This window comes from Vombatus ursinus, unplaced genomic scaffold (genome assembly GCF_900497805.2).
Source record: "Vombatus ursinus unplaced genomic scaffold, bare-nosed wombat genome assembly UNPS02014779.1, whole genome shotgun sequence".
Taxonomy (NCBI): Eukaryota; Metazoa; Chordata; class Mammalia; order Diprotodontia; family Vombatidae; genus Vombatus; species Vombatus ursinus.
In genome coordinates, this window is record NW_020954557.1 from 29,142,424 (window position 1) to 29,162,877 (window position 20,454).

Genomic DNA, 20,454 nt, shown 5'->3' on the forward strand with positions numbered 1-20,454 from the left:
CAATTATCTCCAATTTATTCTGTTTATATTTGTTTCTATATAATTATTTGCATGGTGCTTTCCCCATTAAACTATGAACTCCTTGGGAGCTGAGACTGTCTTTTGCCTTTCCCTCTATCCCCAGCACACAACCTGGCACATAGTAATTGTTTAACAAATACTTATTAACTGACTATTGATTAATGTAAGTGTATGGTGAGCTAGGCATTTTTTTTTATTATTGTTTTTATTACTGGTAGTACTATGCCATAAGCCCAGAAACATTGCATCCTTAATATTCTTGATCTAATTTCCTAAACAGTTGATAATCTATTTTAGCTTAACTTTGGGGCAGTTCACCTATAAAATGCAGTCCAAACATTGAGAAATTTCAATTTATCCTAAAAGTAGGGACTGCCAGACCTAATGAAACTGATGCAAATAAATCTATTATCTTCCTTTCCTCATTCCAAAAGCAAGTTTCCCATTTGGGGCATTCAAAGAAATGTAAAATAATTTCTTTTACAGTTTCTGAAATCTAATAATGCCAAGAAAAGTTGAAAACCTAATTTTCCAAATGTGAGAGGCAAGCGAAGCAGGTGTTGTTCAAATGGTGAAAACCAACTTAAAACAAATGATTCCTGATATACTTAAATAGTTAACAAAAATTTATTGCAAGAGATATTTCATCACTGGATTTACAGTTTCAAGGAACATAGTACAAAACATAGTGCATCCGCTTTCTAAACATTAAATAGGTGCAAGTACACAAAGATTAAAAAACAAAAGGGTGTACTTTACAACATAAATTACAGTACTATAAATATAGTTTATGTACATTATACATCATCTAAGACAGTTTAATATACAATATATAGCTCATATTAGTTTGTGACTATTCAGTGCTTTAATTATATCATGAGTAAGAACGTTAACGATACATTTGCATCATTACACTTACGGTAAATGATTTCAAATTAATGAGGCCTTATTTAGGCCTGTTGATTTCCACCATTTACAGAGCCAGTTTTCAAATGAAATGAGCACTTACATATACAGGAGTAGCTTTCACTTGGATATTCCCTTTCCCCCATCTGATTGCTGATTAAAAGAGAGGTTGGAGAGGAATGACAGTGGGGTGGGGTGAAAGCAGAGAAGGGAAAAGGGCATGGGGCAGAGGGGGGAAAGCCAGATGGCTGGGATGAAGAACTGAAGATGGAATGATAGGCAACTGAGGAGGTGCAACAAAAGTTGTGTGACTTGCAGGGCAAAGTCTGGGTCCTACTGAAATCTGAGGTAAAGGTGTTCTGGTGAGAGTTGGAATTTGGGAGAGAAACTGTTGGTGGGGCTGGAGCACTTTGAAGGTTTCTGTAGCAGCAGCAGCGGCAGCTGCAGCTGCAGCAGCAGCAGCATGTTGCTGCAGAACCGTGTGGTGGATAGTGGTTACCGAGGTAGAACACAGGGGCTGCTGCAAAGGCAAAGGCTGCAAAGGAGGGCTAGCTGGCTGCAGGGCAGGTGGAACAAAGGTCAACTTGACCTTGGTAGGCAGCAGGCTTGGGGGCATTATGTGCTGGTAGGCCTCACATGGCAGATCTTTGAATTTTTCATGGTTTTCTAAGGGGAACAGTAATGTTTGATCTGGCAAAGCTAATGGTGCAAGGATCTGCTCTGTAGTTAAAAAGGTATGACCATTTATATGTGCTTCTTTGAATGGTAATGGTGGTTGGCTGTTAAGGATTCCTGAATTATACCTAAGCCATTCACTTGCTGCTTCATTCATCTTTTCTTGGGGGAGGGCTTCAGCAAGTTCATAATGGCAAAGGTAGGATTTAGGTGGAGGTGGACCGAAACTCCTTTCAATGTTAGGCAGCTTCAAAGGAGGAAGGTTTTCACTTTCATGTTTTTCTTTTTGCTCCATCATGTTCTCACTTGGTACCTTTGATAGGGCATTAGGTTCAAACACAGAGTCTGGATAATGTTTGAGTTCAAACATAGAGTGAGGAGAATGTTTGATAGCTTCTGGAAATTTACCTGGAATATTCTCCATTTGCATATACTCAATTTCTCTGTTAGTTTCTGGAGGAATGAAACCAGAGGAGTTCAAAGTTAGCTTGTTCTCTTCTGTCTCTGTTTGTTCTGTACTTCTTGCAAAGTCAGTGATGGGTTGTGGTTTTGCTTCTTTTGTGTCCTCCTGGGTCATTAACTCACCCAGGTTACTTGATGGAGATTTTTCTTTCAAACAGCTATAACTCAATTTCCTTCTTAGCTCCTGGTCTCTAAATCCAGAATGAAGTCTAGTTCTTTTCCTCCTTCGTTTCTTCTTAGGCTTGTAGGGTTTAGCCAAAGTTCTTGTTGGTCTCAAATGTTGTTCAGCTAAACAATTCTGTCTATATAAGCTTTCATCTGATGAGCAAGAGTTTGTGTACTGTCTCTTTTTTCGATAAGATCTTTCAGGTTCATTAATAAGTGAATTGTACCCTCTTTTGATGGATGGGTTCTGACCCAGGCATTTCACTTCATTTTGGTGTACTAAACAATTATGGTCTGGGCTACAGCTAGATGTTCTGACTTTCCAATTACTAAATGTTCTGGAGTATGTTAAATTATGTTTTTCAGAATTGAACATTTGTTTTGTTGGCCCATGCAAAAGAGTTTTGTACTTTCTATGGAAATTTTTAGAACTGACAGCTTCACCATTGTTCTGCTTTGTATTCCAGATCTTACACATTCCTTTTTTCTTGTGTAGATAGATGGGCATTGATTTAGGCCTTTTGTCAGGTAATTCATGTGGTTCTTGTGAGTGCTCTTTAGTTAGCCAGGTATTTTCACATTCATCACTATCTTTTTCTGAAATTGCTTCCAACTCATGGTTCTTTGCTGCATCAATGTGATTAGTCTCTGGTTCCATTTTGAAAGAAGTATCTGACTCTTCTTTGGTTACTTCCCCATAATGATGCTGACATAACTTTCTTCTTCTTTTCTTTTTTCTACTTCTGTAAAACCAGTTTTCATGAGTTTCCTTTAACCATGTTTTATTGTGTTTCTCATACATAGTGTCTTCCCTTACTTGTTTTTTAGTGGAGATGAATTTTTCGGGTTTTCCAATCCTATATGGATCATCTTCAAGCTTTGTGCCTATGTCCTCCTTGCTCTTTCCAAAATAGCAGCCTTTGGTAAAATTATCATCAGTTATAAGTGATATGGCATGGCTATACTCATTTCTGCTACTTCCAATTTCATAATCATTGGCCTCTGCAATGGAATCATCCTTGCAATTTATATCTGGACTCCTGCAAGAATCTTCAGTCATTTGCTGAGAATGAAGAACATTTAAATTATGTTTATTTTTTTCCAGACTGTTTCTTGATCGAGTAGACTTAAAGTCAAAGCATAGAGGATTACAACTGTAAGAAATTGATGGTTTAGTACTTGTATAAAACAACATTTCAGATGGCCATTGAAGAACTGTTGATCCATACTTACTAAGCACAGGCACAAAAGGCTCCTGTGGTCTTCTACATACGTCCTCTCTACTCTGCAGAGTTGTGCTATCCCCATCAATATTTGGAGGGACCAAAATTTCAGGTGCCAGTGTTTTACCTTCAGGTTCATTAAGGGATGAATCACTGCAAAGATTCTTAGAGTTTTCCTCTTGGGTAGTGTGTAAAGACAAACAATCATTACCAATGAAAATATCTGTTGATTTATTTCCTATTAGTTCAGATCCATTAGAGTCTACAGATGTGTCTTGATTAGTAATGACATCTTTAGGTTTTGTCTGATCTGTTAATACAATTGGATTTATGTTGCCCTCAGAATCAGCTGACAATGGTAGTTTTGGCTGACAGAAAGGGAGCACTAATAAAGTATCATCTTTATTCACAGGTTCTTTTGTCTCTGTAGTTTCAGGAGTTTCTTCTTTTTCAGAATACATCTCCCCAAGAGGATGAAATGAATTTGGCTTCTCTTCAGGATTCAAAACTACTTCTGCTGGTAAAGACAATAGATGGTGACAAACTCCAGGGACAAATCTACTTTTTCTGTTAAAACCATTTTCTGCAGAAGCATCTTCATTGTATTCAGAGAAAGCTGCAGCTGAAGATTCCAGCTTCACTGATGCTTTCTTTGGAAAGGCAAAAGAAAAGCCAACTTTCTGCCCATGGACTCCAGGAGCTTGGTCTCCAAGATTGTTGGCTTTTGCCTTGTGATTATTTGAACTTTCTGGAACTGAAGCAACGGCATCAGCATCTTTAGCATTCTGATAACTGTGAATCATAGTATCCTTGAATTCTTCCTCTTTATTTACTGAATCTACCATATCTCTTTGTGAAATTTCATTAAAATTCTCTCTCACTGTAACAGTGGTTGACCTGAACATAGGACCACTCCCAGGAGCACTGAAAAACAAAATAAAACAAAATGTATCATATTTAAGAGTATAAGAATGATGATTAAGGAAACAAACATTTGAGCTATTGTATGTTAATATCTTATCAAATTATGCAACTCTTAAAGATACTCTTTTAGATATGAATCAGCTTTAAATGAAGTGGACATTTCCCTAGTGCATGAATAATAATTCATTTGGCACAACATAACAGTAGTTACATTTGTCTGTTCTAACTTCATAATCACATTTGCAAATGAGTTCCTATATTTACTTTCCATGCTGTACACTTTATTAAAGGCACTGATATACATATTCAAATGGTTTTAAATCTCATGCTTTAGGTGCCTCTAGTTTTGGAATCAGCATAGCATTGCTAGAATCTACCATCCAATTCACTGTAAAACAAAACTGGGTATAAAGTGCTTCTATCTTAATTATTCTACAAAATGGTTAAGTTGCTAGTGTTTAAAAGGACGTCTTTGAAGTAGTTTCATGGTATGAACCTGGAGGATAGCAATGCTTGCTTCTGCTATGTGGCTTTCTACCAAAATCCTACCAGATCAAAAAGGGCCAGTTACAATGAATACTTTAAATATAGCTCAACTTTATTTAGCTTAGAAAGTGATTTGGTTCTCATTGGTTAAACAAGGATAGTTTTTCATGAAGATATTCTCAAATACATTTGCATTTTTTTTTCATTCTGAAAGTAGGTTCTTGGAACAAATCGCTGGTGAGCAATTTAAAAGCAAAGGTCAAGAGATGGTGTAGTGATATCTTCACTCAAGTGTCTTCAAGTTTCCGCTAAGAGAACCAGTCAACCAATGCTTTCAACCACTATAGTTTAAACAGAAATAGAACTTGTAGGGTTTTTTTTTTAATAAACTAAAAATATGTGTCATTTTAACCTCCTCTGAAATGTGCATTTAAACAGGTTTCTGCATAAAATTCCAATTCAAATTACTGCTTACAGCCCACGGAAAGCCATGAAAATGTATGTGCCTTATTCTGGGAGTGGATATAAATAGAAATATGCCCTTCATTTCTACCTCCAGTTTTCTTTTGTAATATCTTTTTTTTAAAAAAAAGTTTAGCATTTCATTCCATTCTCACCACGTTGCTTTTTTCCGTAGCTCAGCCAGCTTGTGTAGCCGTTGAAGAGCCTTTTCCTGTTTTCTTTCATCTTTCCTGGATTTAGATGCTACATTTCGTGCAAATTCTCTTTGTTTTAATTCCTTGAGCCTCTGTTAGGAAAAGAAATATGGAAAAGTAAAAGGAATTAGTAGTATGTGGTGCCATGGGAATCCTGATTAATTTTTTTAAAGTACATTTTCCAAACTTTTAACTTTTTATTTTGACTTCTAATAATGCTATAAAACCATGATAAAACGTTCCTGACCATTTGTGCTCTGCAAATGTGTATGTGGTCTTGGCTGATTTAAATGGGCCCCAGAGTTCAATTCTCCTGTCTCATGGTCCAGGAAGGAGACTAGATGGAGATCTAGTGTTGTGGTAGGGTAAGCTTTAAGAGTTTGAATAGATGAGAGATCAGTTGTGTTGTGTGATTCCAGAAGAATAAGCTAATATAGAGTTCAAGAGAATGCAGACAGAGAGAATGATTAAGTGCAGGGTCTAAAGTGAGTGATGGAAGGCAACAGAGATATCAGTCATAGTTTGGGAAGGGAATGTATCAAAATTGGTGAAATGATGGGACATGGCTTAGAAGTAGAAAGTAATGCAGATATTTTTCCTATCCGATCCATGGTCAGCTGCCAAGAGTTAGTTCACACAAAGCTTAAAGGAGAAAAGCCTAATGAGGAACTAGGAAATATGTGGGAAATCGAAGGTACCAAACTAGATTCCATGTAATCAACTAATAGTACAATGCTCCTCTCCTTGCTCAAGGACTCCCACTAGTCATTTGCATTTTGAGAATAACTGAGCTGCACAGAAGTGAAGAATAATAGGGCATATTAAGACTATCTCTCCTAGAAGAACTCCCTGGTTCTTGGTGACTAGGCTTGGGTAGTGTTATTGTTCAGTCATTTTCAGTGGTCAGTTTTTCATGACCCCATTTTGAGTTTTCTTGGCAGATATACTGGAGTTGTTTGCCATTTGGTTTGAGTAACCTGAGACAAACAGGTTTAAATAACTTGCCCGGGGTGACACAGCTAGTGCCTAAGGCCAGATTTGAATTCAGGAAGATAAATCTTCCTGACTCCAGTTCCAGCACTTTCTCCATTGCACTACTTAGCTACCCAGATTTGGGTAAATAAAATCAATTCTAGAGCTTAGATATTCCAAATAAACTCTTTTGTTTTTCAAGCGGATATCCTTCCCAATAGACCAGAAACTAATCGTGATGGTATTGATAATCTAGTAGATTTTAGGCCAAAAATTCTGTCTAGTTATTGTCTTTTAAATGCCACCCATAGTCATGTGGAGTAGTTCCTATGTTCTAGGTTCCTTGTATGAACTTGAGTTCTTAGTTCCAGAAACAGATTTTGAAGAGCTCAGGAAATATCCAGGCTAGGAGAGGTAGCACATAGATATAATTCCTAAAACTGAGAAAAGCTGAAGCTGGTAGAGCTATTGATTTTGAGAATTCTGAGTTATAGAAGAGTTAAAAGCAATTATCAGGTATGCACAGTAATTCTGGTACCAGTATGGTATGCCCTAAGCCCCCTGAATAGAGGGACACCAGGCTTTCCAAGGAGGGGTGAACCACACCAGCTCTGAAAAACAGAACAGGTCAAAGCTCCAGACTGAACAGCACTGGGATGAGGCCAGTGAGTGGCCACTGTACTTCCAGCCTAGGTAAGGTAGAGAAATAAAATATTAAAAATATCTAATTTATGTAACTGGTACAAGACCAAATCTACTTAGTGCACTTTTTGTCATTCATGTTGATATATATAAAACCACATGGTGGGGATACTAGAACTATCTTGCTGTCTCCATTTCTCCAAATCACTCCATCTGTTCGTCTGTCTCTCTGTCTCCCTCCCTCCCATTCTACTGTTGAATCTTTTCCACTCATGCACTCTCTACATAATCTTTCCCAGATCAATATTGATTTACTTAACATATCACTTAACATAAATGCTTCCTACAACACTAGGTGTTTTTCTATGATCCTTCCCTCACCATACCAATATTATTTTTCAAACTTGAAGATGTCCAATACGAATGAGTCATTTCTTATACCTTAAAATCATCCCAGGCCATCAGGGACCACACTATCGTTGGGCCTGTGGTCTTAGGTACTCCAGTGGCATTCTCTATTTCTGAAAGCCATCTATTAACACTGGGGATACTCTAGCCTAGTTGAATATACCTTGTGATCCCCTTGGACTTTCTGAGAGTTTTGTACTGAAGAAGGTGTTCTGTTTAAAATTCATTGAGATTAATTAGCTGAACTATTGTGAGGGTTCCTATAACCCTCCCTATGTATTAATTTCTGAAAAGGAAGCCTATATTAGACATTATATATTGACAATACAAACTTAATCTCCATTTTGGCAAGGTAGCTAAATCCCTGGGGGTCAGCCTATAGTCTGACATCCTAGATGTTCCACAGATAAGACACTCCATCGTTCAGCTCTAGATATTTTCTCTGGCTGTCCGTCATGCTGGAACATTCTTCCTCAAGTCCAACTATTCATCTCCCTGACTTCCTTTAAGTTCCAACTTAAAATCCCACTTCTATAGGAAACCTTAATTTCAGTGTCTTCTCTCCTTTAATTATTTCCTGTATATTCCCGTATATAGCTCACTTTGCATATATTTGCATGTTGACTTCCCTAATAGATTGCAAGCTCCTTGAAGGCAGAGACCATCTTTTATCTCTTTTTGTATCCCCAACCCTTAGCACACAGCTTGACACATAATAGATGCTTAGTAAATGCTTCCTGATTGATTGATTGATTGCTTTTATAGATGGATTTTTACCCAGGAAAAAAATGATTTATAAATGGATGAGTGAATAGTTTTTCCAAGTATAAGTTTGTTATAGACATTGTAAGATGTGATTGGTAATTGGTAATTATCAAGGAATGATTGGTAATTGAATAAGTAAAATCTAGCCCTCTACATCTGGCTAAACCAAGACTCCTTATCATGCTTTATTTTCATATCACATCTAGTCATCTACCCAGGCTATCGTGTCAAGTGATCTGCCTGCCACCTGCACATTGTCCTTGACCTCTCTTTTCCATATCTTACTTGAGGCACAGTAATCAATCAATAATATTATTGCTTGCTCTTTTCTGTAGTGGCAAAAAAAGTGGAAAGTGAGAAGATGCCCATTAATTGGAGAATGGCTAACAAGCTGTGGTATATGAATGTAATGGAATATTAATTTGCATAAGAAATGACGTGCTGAATGAGGTGAATTTTAGCAAAACCAGGAAAGACTTATATATGACCTGATGCAAAATGAAATAAGCAGAACCAGAAAATTGTACACAATAACAACAACACTGTGCAATGATCAACTGTGAATGACTTAGCTCTTCTCAGCAATATAATGATCCAAGACAATTACCAAGTACTCATGAAAAAAAATGCTATCCACATCCAGAGAAAGAACTAATGGACTCTGAATGTAAATCAAGGCATATTATTTTCACTTTCTGTATTTTTTCATTTTTTTTTCTTTTGGTCTATGTTTTCTTTCACAACATGACTAATGTGGAAATATGTTTTACATGATTGCACTTGTGTAATCTATATCAAATTGCTTACCATTTTAGGAAGAAGGGAGGGGAGGGATGGAGAGAGAAAAATTTGGAGCTCAAAATTTTGTAAAAATGAATGTTAAAATTATCTTTATATATATTTAGGAAAAAATTCTATTAATAATAAAACAAAATGTAATATTATTACTCATGGACAGCATATAGTTTGACTGCACTGTTTATCAACTCACTGTCCTTATGACTCCTCAGACTAAAACTTTCTTCCCTGAGAAAGAAATTTCTCTTAGATATGTTGTCTCTACAAATTAGAATGTCAACTTTTGAAAGCAGGGATGCTCTCTCTTTTTTTTTTTTATGGTATCCCCATAAATTCAGAGCCCAGATCCCAGCACATGACAAGTATTTAACAGACTTTTTTTTTCATCGATTGATTAGTCAATGATTCCATTCATGATGTCATGAATATTTTGGAGATTTAGTGGTGAAGATAGATGTTTTTAGGGTCGGTAGATCAACTAAGTTAATGGAACAAAATCTTGCTCTAGAGAGAAAACGATATTGGTGGTAGGAAATGCAACATCAGAGATACTTAAAGGTCAAATTTTCTCATTTGGTGTGGCTTTGATACTGGGTTGGTGGGTCACTGAAGTACCAATAACAGCTGCCATTTAGGTAGTGCTTTAAGGTTTGCTACAAGTTTTCCTAATATTGATCTTGTAAAGCAGATAGTATAAATGTTATTATCTCAATTTCATAGATGAGGAAACTGCTATTTCTTCACAGTGCCTTTCACCTTCTATGCCTTTAATCAATGTTTGCTGGATTAAATTAAATTGAGGTTCTAAGTGGCTAAATGACATGTTCATAGTAGCTAATAAGTGTTTCAGGTAGAATTCAAAGCCTTGTTTCCCAATTCCAATTACAGTGCCCTATCGACTATACCACTCCGTCCTCCTGGGCTCAAAAAGCAAAATGCTCTCCAAAAATCAGAAATATTCTAGTTCATGGTCTGAGATAATGTGCTTATGGTATCTGTAATCACAAAAGATCATTTGGATAAATAAAGATACAGTTTCTATACCCCTGGGTAGCCCAGTAGAGTGTATAAAGTGAGTCTTCTATGTGAGGCAAATGATATTGGAGGGATAGAATTCTAATGCTGGGATGCTACAGATCTATTTTATGACTAGCAACAGGGAGAGATTGATGGTGAGATGAACCCCAAGTGGGAGATGGTCTCTAGTAGTTACTAGAAGCCCTGGATCTTGGGTGGAGTAAAGGAATTCCCTGCTCAGTATTTGGATCTACTGTCAATTCAATTGCATAATTTGAGGAACAATATGGTAGCAAAGGCTCTAATTCTTTAATTTTGAATATATCAACAAAATCTTGGTTAAAATGGAGATGGCAGCTCCAGAATGATTACCGGTGGTTTTAAGTAGCAATGTTTTACTGCTACTTAAGGGGTTTCTCAAAATTTTGGAGCAAAATAATGGAATCCCAAATGATCCACTTGGTGCCACCATTCTATATACATGCAGGTCATGGGATACTAATAACTATTCCTTAAGAAAGGTAGATTAAGCTAGAAAAGCTAAAGTCAATGTTTCCCATTGATTTCCAACTTAGACCAGTCTACTGAGTCTCTGAATGTGACTTGAGTAGAGTGAATGCTGTACTGTTATTGGGAATGGCTCTGGGATGACTCAGGACCCACTTTCATTAGACCAGTGCAAGGCCTAGGAAGTTTTGCCACCTTTTTGTTTTTCTCTTCTCCCCTCAATATACCTTATAATTCAATAGCATTAACTGATTGCTTGATATTGTTCCCACATGAGACTAAATTTTCTGATTCTGCCTTTCCACTAGCCATCCCCTTTTGTTTAGAATGATCATGCTGGCCCACTGGCTTCCCTGATTTCCTTCAAGGCTTAGCTTATATCCTTCCTGCTATAAGAGGTCTTTCCTCATCCTAAATGATCTTCCCTGAATTTGTTAATCAAGGATACTTTTTTTTGGTCTGAATTCTCAACTCAGGACTTTTAAAGGAACTAGAGAAATAAATATACCTCCAAATACAAATCCCTTACTATCTGAGCTCCTCGATATGCTGCTTTTCAATTTGGTGCTTTAGTTATAATTCACATTCCTGTTGTAACTTGATCAGGAAATCCTGCAAGAGAGATAGCTTATTTATTGCAAATAGCATCATCACACTCAGCTCCATTATGAGAGAAGGAATACTGGCACAAATTGCTATTCTTGTCTTTGATACAAGTTAACTACACAGTCTTTTGTTGCATTTTCCAGTTTGGACAAGTACAATAATATGTACTATACTCATACAGACCTGCTTCATGCCACAGAGAAGTAAAAGTATCAGGAAGATCAACCTCAGCTTTGTTATATTAGTTCCTACCATTCTGCTTGAGCCTTTGGGTCCTGGTGAAGCATTTCTGACAGCCACATTTGCTTAGCTTGAGTGAAGTCTGTAAATGGTGTCTATGGCAAAATCTATTTGACCATGGCAGAATTATTCTGAATAGAGGTTCAGTCACTTTGAATAGCTACAAAATCCCCACTCATAGAAGGGAACCTAGATATGCCAGCCTCTTCTAAACTGGTATCATACATTGTATTTGGAGATAGATCTACTGATTTACCTTCGATGATTTTTTGCAATTGATTTTTATAGCCTTTGAATAGGTCCCCTGAGACCAGTTAGTCCTATGCTCATTGTTAACTGCCTCCTAAGGGTCACCATTTAAGGAAAGATACCAGCCATAATTCATTTCACTCTTGCTTTGACTCCATCGCTTTCTCCTCCACTGCCAGATTATCTTCTGCTCAGGTACCTTTTCTTAAGGCTTTTCTGCCCCATCCATCCATATGCACCATTTTTTTTCCCACTAAAGTGTAAGCTCCCTGAAGTCAGGAACTGTTTTTCTTCTTTGTATTTGTATTACTAGCACTTAGCACTAGCAATAGTAAGTAATTAATAAGTGCTTTATCTATATATCTATGATATAGTATAAAATAAATCAATTCTTCTACAAAGAAAATTAGGCACGAAGCCTTAAATATACAATATTTTAATATTTGCAAAGGGATTTATCTCATTTGATCCCCTTAACCTCATGGAATAGATATATTATTATTTCCATTTTACAGATCCTCGAGGAAACTGAGGGTTAGGCTCCTTGCCTAGGATTCAAACTAAAGTATTCCTAATTCCATGTTTAGTACTATATACACCATACTGTACCTAGCTGCCTCAAAGAAGAAAAAAGATACTGAAGCTATAGTTTCAACATATGTTCTACACCAATTTAGTGCTTGGGGTTGATTCAGGCTGAATGTCAAGCAATCAGGTAGATTACTAATGAGCAAACAGCATTAACTTTCAGTAATGGACCAATCACTGAATGCTCAACTATTTAAACAGCTGAAAGATAATTGCAGTAAGCAAAAAATCATTTTTTACACCATTTTAGTGCTTTATTTTTGTATAGTCCAGATTTATTTTTTGGCCACATTTAGAAATACCATAATGTTTTTCTTTTAGTACTCTGACACTTGTAACACTCCAAACTTCAAAATGATTTTGAAATTGATTATTATGAGGAAGTATTTCTTGAAAATTAATTTGTAAACACACTTATTGCTCTAATATATTTTCCTCCTTGTACTGTGAATATGTCTGCAGCTCCTCATGGGAATTAATAGGAAGCAAATTATCTCTACCAATTAAGAAGATAAAGCTATTTATAAGTAAGAACAAAAATCTTTGAAGAATAACATTCTCATTAGTATTGCACAAATGTGGTTTGGGCTTTATTAAAGTGTCTTGACCTTTGGATTTTTTAAAAAAAGTTTTTAGATATGAAAAAAATAGCTTTATCTTGTCTGCCAGCTCTTACTTCTTCCAATGCTATCCTGGTCACACCACTGGTTCGCTTCCAATCTTGAAAAAAAAAACAAATCATTACTGTAAGGATGTTCTGGGTCTCTCCTGGGACCCCCATTACATGAATTGCTCCTATAGCCTTTTTTCATGGTGAGAGGTAAAGGTTTTTGAGGGATGTATCAAAGAAATAGTCCTCAGAGTCAAGGAACCTACATTCTATCACTAAGTTTACAAGCATCCTTCAGAGAAAACTTGTGGGAAAAAATGAGCAATTGTTTTGAACCACGAGCTTTCTTTTTATTTTTATTCCATGAAAAAAATGTTTTCTGAAATGTCTTTTGTCTTTATGTCATAGTTATTTCTCATCCTGCTTCTCTTGATTGAATCCTTGTGACGAAGGGGGAAAAAGAAGCAAAGATATCCTATGATGACTTTGTCTACTAATACATGCAACATTCAGTCCCTGTTATTTTTCCTAACTCTGATGTTAGAGCAGAGATATGGCTTATCATTCCTTTTGACCTCTCTGTAGCATTTGATGTTGCTGACCATCTTATTCCTCTGGATCCTCTTCTCTCTGAGTTTCTGAGACACTGTTTTCTCTAATTTTAAAAAAGTATTCCAGAAATACTTTGATAAAGCATAAAGTCTGTAAATTACTCTAGGTAATATTGTCACTTTTAGTATATTGGCTTGGGCACTATTCATTGGAACAAACAAATATTGGTAAATATTTCAAGTTATTTTTTCCTTTATTCCTGGAAAATGTTTATAGATATATTTATATACACCTTTTGTTCATTGATATGTTCATTCCAGAAATTTAATGCATTTTGTAGTAATTTTGAATGTAATTTCCCTTATTTCTTACTTTAATTGTTTTTAATCTTTAATACCTCTTGCATAGAAATGATGATGACTTTTGTGGATTTATTTTCTATTATGCAACATGTTTAAAGATAAAAAAAGCCTCAATTGGTTTCTTTGATTGTTCCAGATGTTTTCTAAGCATACCATCTTGCTATCTACAGATAAGAATAATTTTGTCTCTTCTTTGTCAATATGTATACATTTGATTTTCTTCTCATCTTATTGCCTATAGCTACATAATAACATGGAGAAGGAAAATTAACTTTGCCTTTGTTTATTATAACTCTATTTGTATCATAAAAATGAATTTCTTAGAATCTTCATTCTCTATGAGTTTTTTTTGCTTTCAAAGGTATTAATCACTTTTTAAATATTTAATAAAATTTAAGAGTAAATCCATCAGATACTCCATTTATGACAATCAACTTCATTTTCTGTGATTGAATTATTTATAATCCTATAAGGTCACCCCAGAAAAATGCTGAGGAATTACTTGACTAATTTCACACAGTTAATTAAAGGTGGAGAAAAGATTTCTCTTGTTTTGTTAGAGTAGATATTTTAGATTTTGGAAGAAATTAATCAATATCCTTTAAATTCTCACTTTTCTGGCACAAAGTTATATACAGGAGTTTCTGACAAATTGCTTTGTTATAGATTCATCCTGTTTATTTTTTATTTTGACAGTATGATTTTCCTCTCTTGTTAAACTGGTTAATGGTCTGGTTTGTCAATTTTGTATGTCTTTAAAGACTTTTTAATTTTAGTTTATTTCTATCTCAATCTTTACATTTTATGGTGTCATTGTACTTCTTTTATGGTTACTAATTTGTTTATTTCTTAATCTTTTTAGTACCATTCAGTTAATTTGTTCCTTATTTCTCTATTTTCAATAATTTCTACTCAAGGCTACTTTAGTCATATCACAAAGTTTGGCATATTTTTTTTTCATAGTGATAATTGTCTTTAAATTAATTATTCATAGTTTCTATGATTTGTCTTTCGATCTGTTAATTATTCTGTCTGCCATTACTTAGATTTCATTTAGATCTGTGTCCTTTGCTTATATTTCCTGTATTAATGAATGTATTATGTTATGGTCTATAGGAGATGGATTATTTTATCTACCTTTGTAGCTTTGTTTACTGTTTCTTTGGGACATAGCATATTATCAATTTTTATAAAAAAAATTCATGTCTTAAATCCAAGTACTCATTTGTAAATTGCCATAGGAAAGTCAAATTTAGTTCATGCAATAATTTGTCCATCTCTGTATTTTCCTACTTGTTTCTCTCTTTGTTGGAATATTAAAATCTCTTGCTATTATAATGTTTTTTCTTCTTAAATTCCTCTCCCATTCTTTTCCCTTATCCTATTCATTCTTTTCTTTTTCCTTCTCCTTTTCTTTTTTCTTCTTCTTTTGGACTGGATCTTTAATTTCAATAATGTAGGGATGATGAAGAAATTCTGATGAAGGAATTGTAGGCAAGGACCTTTTCTTCAACTCATAGTCTTTGAGAGTGCCTTAAGACATGAATCACACTGCCAGAATTCATCAGAGATAGGACTGGAATCTAAGTCTCCTTTACTCCAAGGAAAATTCTTTACACACACACACACACACACACACACACACACACACACACACACTCATTTTAGACTAATTAGGCCTTCAAGACTCATGGTACTGAAAATATAAATACAAATGTTTATAGGAATACAAATTTCATGTAGACATATATGAGGAAAATGCAAAATTAAAAACTCAACTCTAAATATGAATGGATTATATTCCCTAATGCAAAGAAAAATAAATAGAAGAAATAGACTAAGAAAACAAAACCCAATTTTCATCTTTATGCATGCAGAATATTTAAAACATATAGGCATTTATAGAATAAAAATGAAATTAATATTACATACAGAACAAAATTTAATGTATATAATCTTTTTATAGAACTAAATTTAATGTGTATCAGGAGAATCTTAAAAAAAAGATAAGTTATAATCATAATACCAGGTAAGCTAATAACAAAATTGAGATGGCCAACAAAGACAAAGAGGGAAACTACATTATGTTTAAGGCCATAATAGACAAGGAGAAAAAATAACATCATTAAATATTAATGCAGCAAGTGGTGTAATGGTTATTTCTTGACAGAAAAATACTAAGTAAATGGGAAAAAAATAACATAGTAATAGCAGGAGACTTTAATATTCCTTTCTCAGAGCTGAATAAACAAAATATAAAAAAGAAGGAAAAAATAAAGAGCTGATTTTATATAACACACATGTAAGAAGTGAGGAAGACAGTGAAAATTTGTCATAGGATCATGGATTTAACATTGGAAAGGATAAAGGACATACCCTAATCTAACCTGCTAAGGAAATTGAGGTCAAGAATATTTAATTAATTTTATGTTCCCCAGGTAGTAAGTGCAGAGGCAAAATTTAAAACCAGATTGTATGACTCCAAATCTAGCAATCTTTTCTCCCTGTTTTACATTCCATTTAGTCCTTGACTCCATGCTGTCTTTTCACGTGCCATACTGATGACACTTATTTTCCCCATCTAGAATAGCACCCCCTGTACCAGAACCTCAGACACTATACCCATAGTCCATGGGGGAGTTCATTCATTCTGCTTTGGAGGTCCTCAATCATTTTAGTCATATCCAATTCTCTGTGATCCCATTTTGGAGTTTTCTTGGCAAAGATACTAGAGTGGTTAACCATTTCCTTCTCTAGTTCATTATATAGATGAAGCAAACAGATTTAAGTGACTTACCCAGGGTCATACCATTAGTGAGTATCTGAGGCCAGATTTGAACTAGTGAAGATGAGTCCCCTGATTCCAAGCCCAGTTCTCTATCCCACTGATCTGTCCTGAATGATGAATAGAAACTCACTTCACACAAAATTTCTGGCAAAACTGTGAATCAGATGATTTTACATGCCTTCCATTCATCTATTCATTTAACTTTCTATCTGTCCAGCTTTTGATATGTGTTCCCTTACCCCTTTTCTATCACTTGCTCTGGGCAAGGTACTCTAGAAGTACCTTCTAGAAAAGGTATATCAATAATCTGCTCTGTGGATTAATTTGCATACTGATGGTCCCTCAACACTAAATCTCTGTTATCTGGACATCACTACTCAATAGGTATTCCTTTACCTTATTCAAATTGGGGGACTCTCATATTTTTATTTCGTAATTAATTTTCAGCTTATTTTCAACTTGCTACTTCCTCACTGCCTTTAAACATGCATAGCTCTGCCCTATCCTACAACAACAGAAACTTTCACTAGCCCTCACTTTGCCCTGTTCTTCCTTTCTCCCCAAAACTTCTTGAAAAAGAAGTATATACTTGTTCCCTCCACTTCCTCTCTTTTGACTCATTCAGTGTTTGGCAGTCTTGTTTTTAACCTCCTCACTCAATTAAAACTACTTTTCCCAAAATTACCAATGATCTCTTAGTTGACAAATCAGATGGTCTTTTTTCAGTCTCAATTCTTCTTTTCCTTTCTGTTGAGTAAGACAATTGACCACTCCCTCATCTTTGGTGTTCTTTCCTCTGAGTATCTGTGATACTATTCTCTCCCGTTAGTCTCTTTTGTTGGGCTCGTTATCCATAAGATACCCTCTAAATGTTGGTATTCCCCAAGGCTTTGTTCTGGTCTCTCTCCTTTTCTCCCTATTCTATGCCCTCTTTCTTGGCAATCTTTATCAGTGCCCATAAGTTTAACTATTTTCTCTGATAAAATGACTCCCAGATTTACATATCCAGTCCTAATCTCTCACCTAAAATTTGTCCCTCATCAACAATTGCCAAATGATTATTTTATGATGAATGTCCCAGAGAGATCTTAAACTCAGAATTTCTAAAACAGAACTAATCCCTCCCCTTTCCCAAATTTCTCTATTTCTATTTAAGGAACTGTCATCCTTTCAGTGTCTCAAGTTCAAAATCTTGATACTACTTTTAGCTCCTCACTATCCCTTATTCACATATCCAATAAGGTGCCAAATCTTGATATTTCTACCTTTACAACACTTCTTTGCCTCTGACTCCTTTCCATTCACACAGCTATTACCTTAGCTCAGACTCCCATAATCTCTCACCTAGATTACTACAACAGTCTCCTAACTGGTCTCTCTGCCTCAAATTTCTCCCCATTCAAGACTACTTTATATAGTGCTCACAAAGTACTTTTCCTTAAGTTGATTTGACCTTGTGTCTTTTCTGTTAAACCAAAATAAGTTTGAAATGCCTCTGTCTATCTTTTAAAAGTCTGTACAACCTTGCATCAACCTACCTTCCAAACCTCATTTTACCCTACTTCCCCCTCCCTCACATTCTGTCATCCAAATTGGCCTCCTATTTGTTCCTCACTCCCACCACTCCATCTCCTGTCTTCATTGCTTTGCTCTGGCCACAACACATGTCTGGAATAACTCTTTCCTTACCTGTGCCTCAGAGGCCCTTTCTTCCTTTAGGATATTGATCAGGTATCATCTTTTGCATAAAGACTTTTGTGATTGCTTACCTCACATAGAACTATTTTTGTGATATATGTGTATATATGAAATGTATATATGTATATTCACACATTTATGCATAAACTTTGTATTTAAGCCACATATATTTTTATATATACTTGTTGTCTCCCCCACTAAAATATAAGCTTCTTACAAGTAGGAACCATTTCATCTTTTGTACTAGAATCCCAGGGCCTAGCAGAGTAGGTACTCAATAAATACTTATTGATTAACAGCATATAATTCCTGGGAATTAGGAAGCATTTAACAGATTCTTTTTTTTCATTCATTTTTTTTTTAGGCAATTGGAGTTAAGTGACTTGCCCAGGGTCACACAGCTAGTAAGTGCCAAGTATTTGGTCTGAGGCTAGATTTGAACTCAGATCCTTCTGACTTTAGGGCCAGTGCTCTATCCACTGTGCCACCTAGCTTCCCCATTCATTCATCCATTCTAACTGCCATCCCTTAACTCAGCTACAATTAAGGGATATTTTTTTTTCTTGAGAATAGAGTTGCATTTTTTTTCATGTGCAAGAATCATCACTTATGCTTCTAAATTAATATGGCCTAAAGTCCATGTAATCCTTAGAACTGTATTCACCTAGGATAGTAAGCAATTAGCATACTACTGAAAAGAAGAATCAGTCTTTGAATATGAGTTAATAATTATAAAAAGATTCTATCTATAACTAGTTATCTTAGATATATATTAACTTATATAGTTGTTAATGTTTTGATTACAGAAAATAATTTAAAAATAATTTTCACTCATTTCTTTACCTGCTTTCAAGATTTTTTTTTTAGTAGGACATCTATACTGAAAGCTATTTTTACATTACCCTCTGATGATTTTTCTTTCCAAGCAATGTCATCTTTCATATAGAGATAGTTCATTTTAGGACAACTATATACTTAGAAAGATAACAAGAAATGGTTCTGAACATGTTTTTTTGCTACCAGGAAATCTGTTACTACCTCAAAATGATCCAACATTTCTGATCCTAGTTTCCTGTCTTTCTGCAAGTTAAAAAATTCATCTTACTATTAAGTTTCCAATTCCTTTGAATCTTAAATAGTGATTTATATTGTGGACTCTTTAAAAGGCCATTTAGAAAGAAAAAATGTACTTTTATCTGAAGTCATATTCTCAAAGAATTATATCTCAATCACCATCTGTATTTTCTGAATCAACTGTGCTAGTTTGGAACAAGAATCTACATGTCCACTTATTGTTTCTAGGTTTTTACAAATTTTTATTTCTTTGAGAACTAGTCAACATATTTCTTTAAAACAGGTTTTAAGATATCCTAGTAAAAGGTATTAAATTTTCAGTATATAATTTCCTGTCATCCATTTTATAAAGAATGACATTATACTGAAGGGACTTATGTATGACTACTTTTAATCATCTTTTCATTACCAATCATACACACACACTACATATATATATATGTATATATATATACACATACATAAATAATATATATATACACACAAATGCACATATATACATACACATACATATACATACACATACATACATACACAATACATGCATACATATATACATATATATGTATGTGTGTATGTGTATGTGTATATCTATCTATCTATACATGTATATATAATCTGAACCTCAATTTGACAGTTTTAAAAACATCGAATCCTTTAAACGAAATTTCAGGTCATAAGAATATCTTTTATCAAGCTTGTTCATTTCCTAAATTCAATGAAGTCAATTCCTTTGCTTTAATATTGCCAAGATCTGTTACTTTGTCAGGGAAATGCCTCCCTCCATTGACATGGACCACACAGAGCAAGGATCAGTGGAAAGAATGATGAATTTGGAGCAAGATAGCCTAGGTTTAAATCTTGTCTCTGTGAGATCAATGTGAGATCCTCAACAAGTCACTTAACCTTTCTAGTCTTCAGGTTCTTCATTAATAAAATAAGAATAGTGAAGTAGTTGACATCTTGAAGTGTCTTTCAGTTCTAAATCTCTTTGTTCATGACCTTTGAGACACAGAATGTCCTCATGAATTGTTATGGTTAAAAAAAAAATACTGTGCTA

At 35.0% G+C, this 20,454-nt stretch overlaps 1 protein-coding gene across 1 annotated transcript in view; it reads right to left on the bottom strand.

The window, feature by feature from the left end:
* Positions 1–1,084: 1,084 nt before the first annotated feature.
* ZNF804A (zinc finger protein 804A) overlaps positions 1,085–20,454 on the bottom strand; it is a 409,776-nt gene continuing 390,406 nt past the window's right edge. The window contains exons 3-4 of the mRNA XM_027865722.1: positions 5,480–5,610; positions 1,085–4,376 (exon numbers count right to left, since the gene is read on the bottom strand). Coding sequence (XP_027721523.1) covers positions 1,085–4,376; positions 5,480–5,610 — 3,423 coding nt within the window. The remainder of the gene's footprint in view (positions 4,377–5,479; positions 5,611–20,454) is intronic.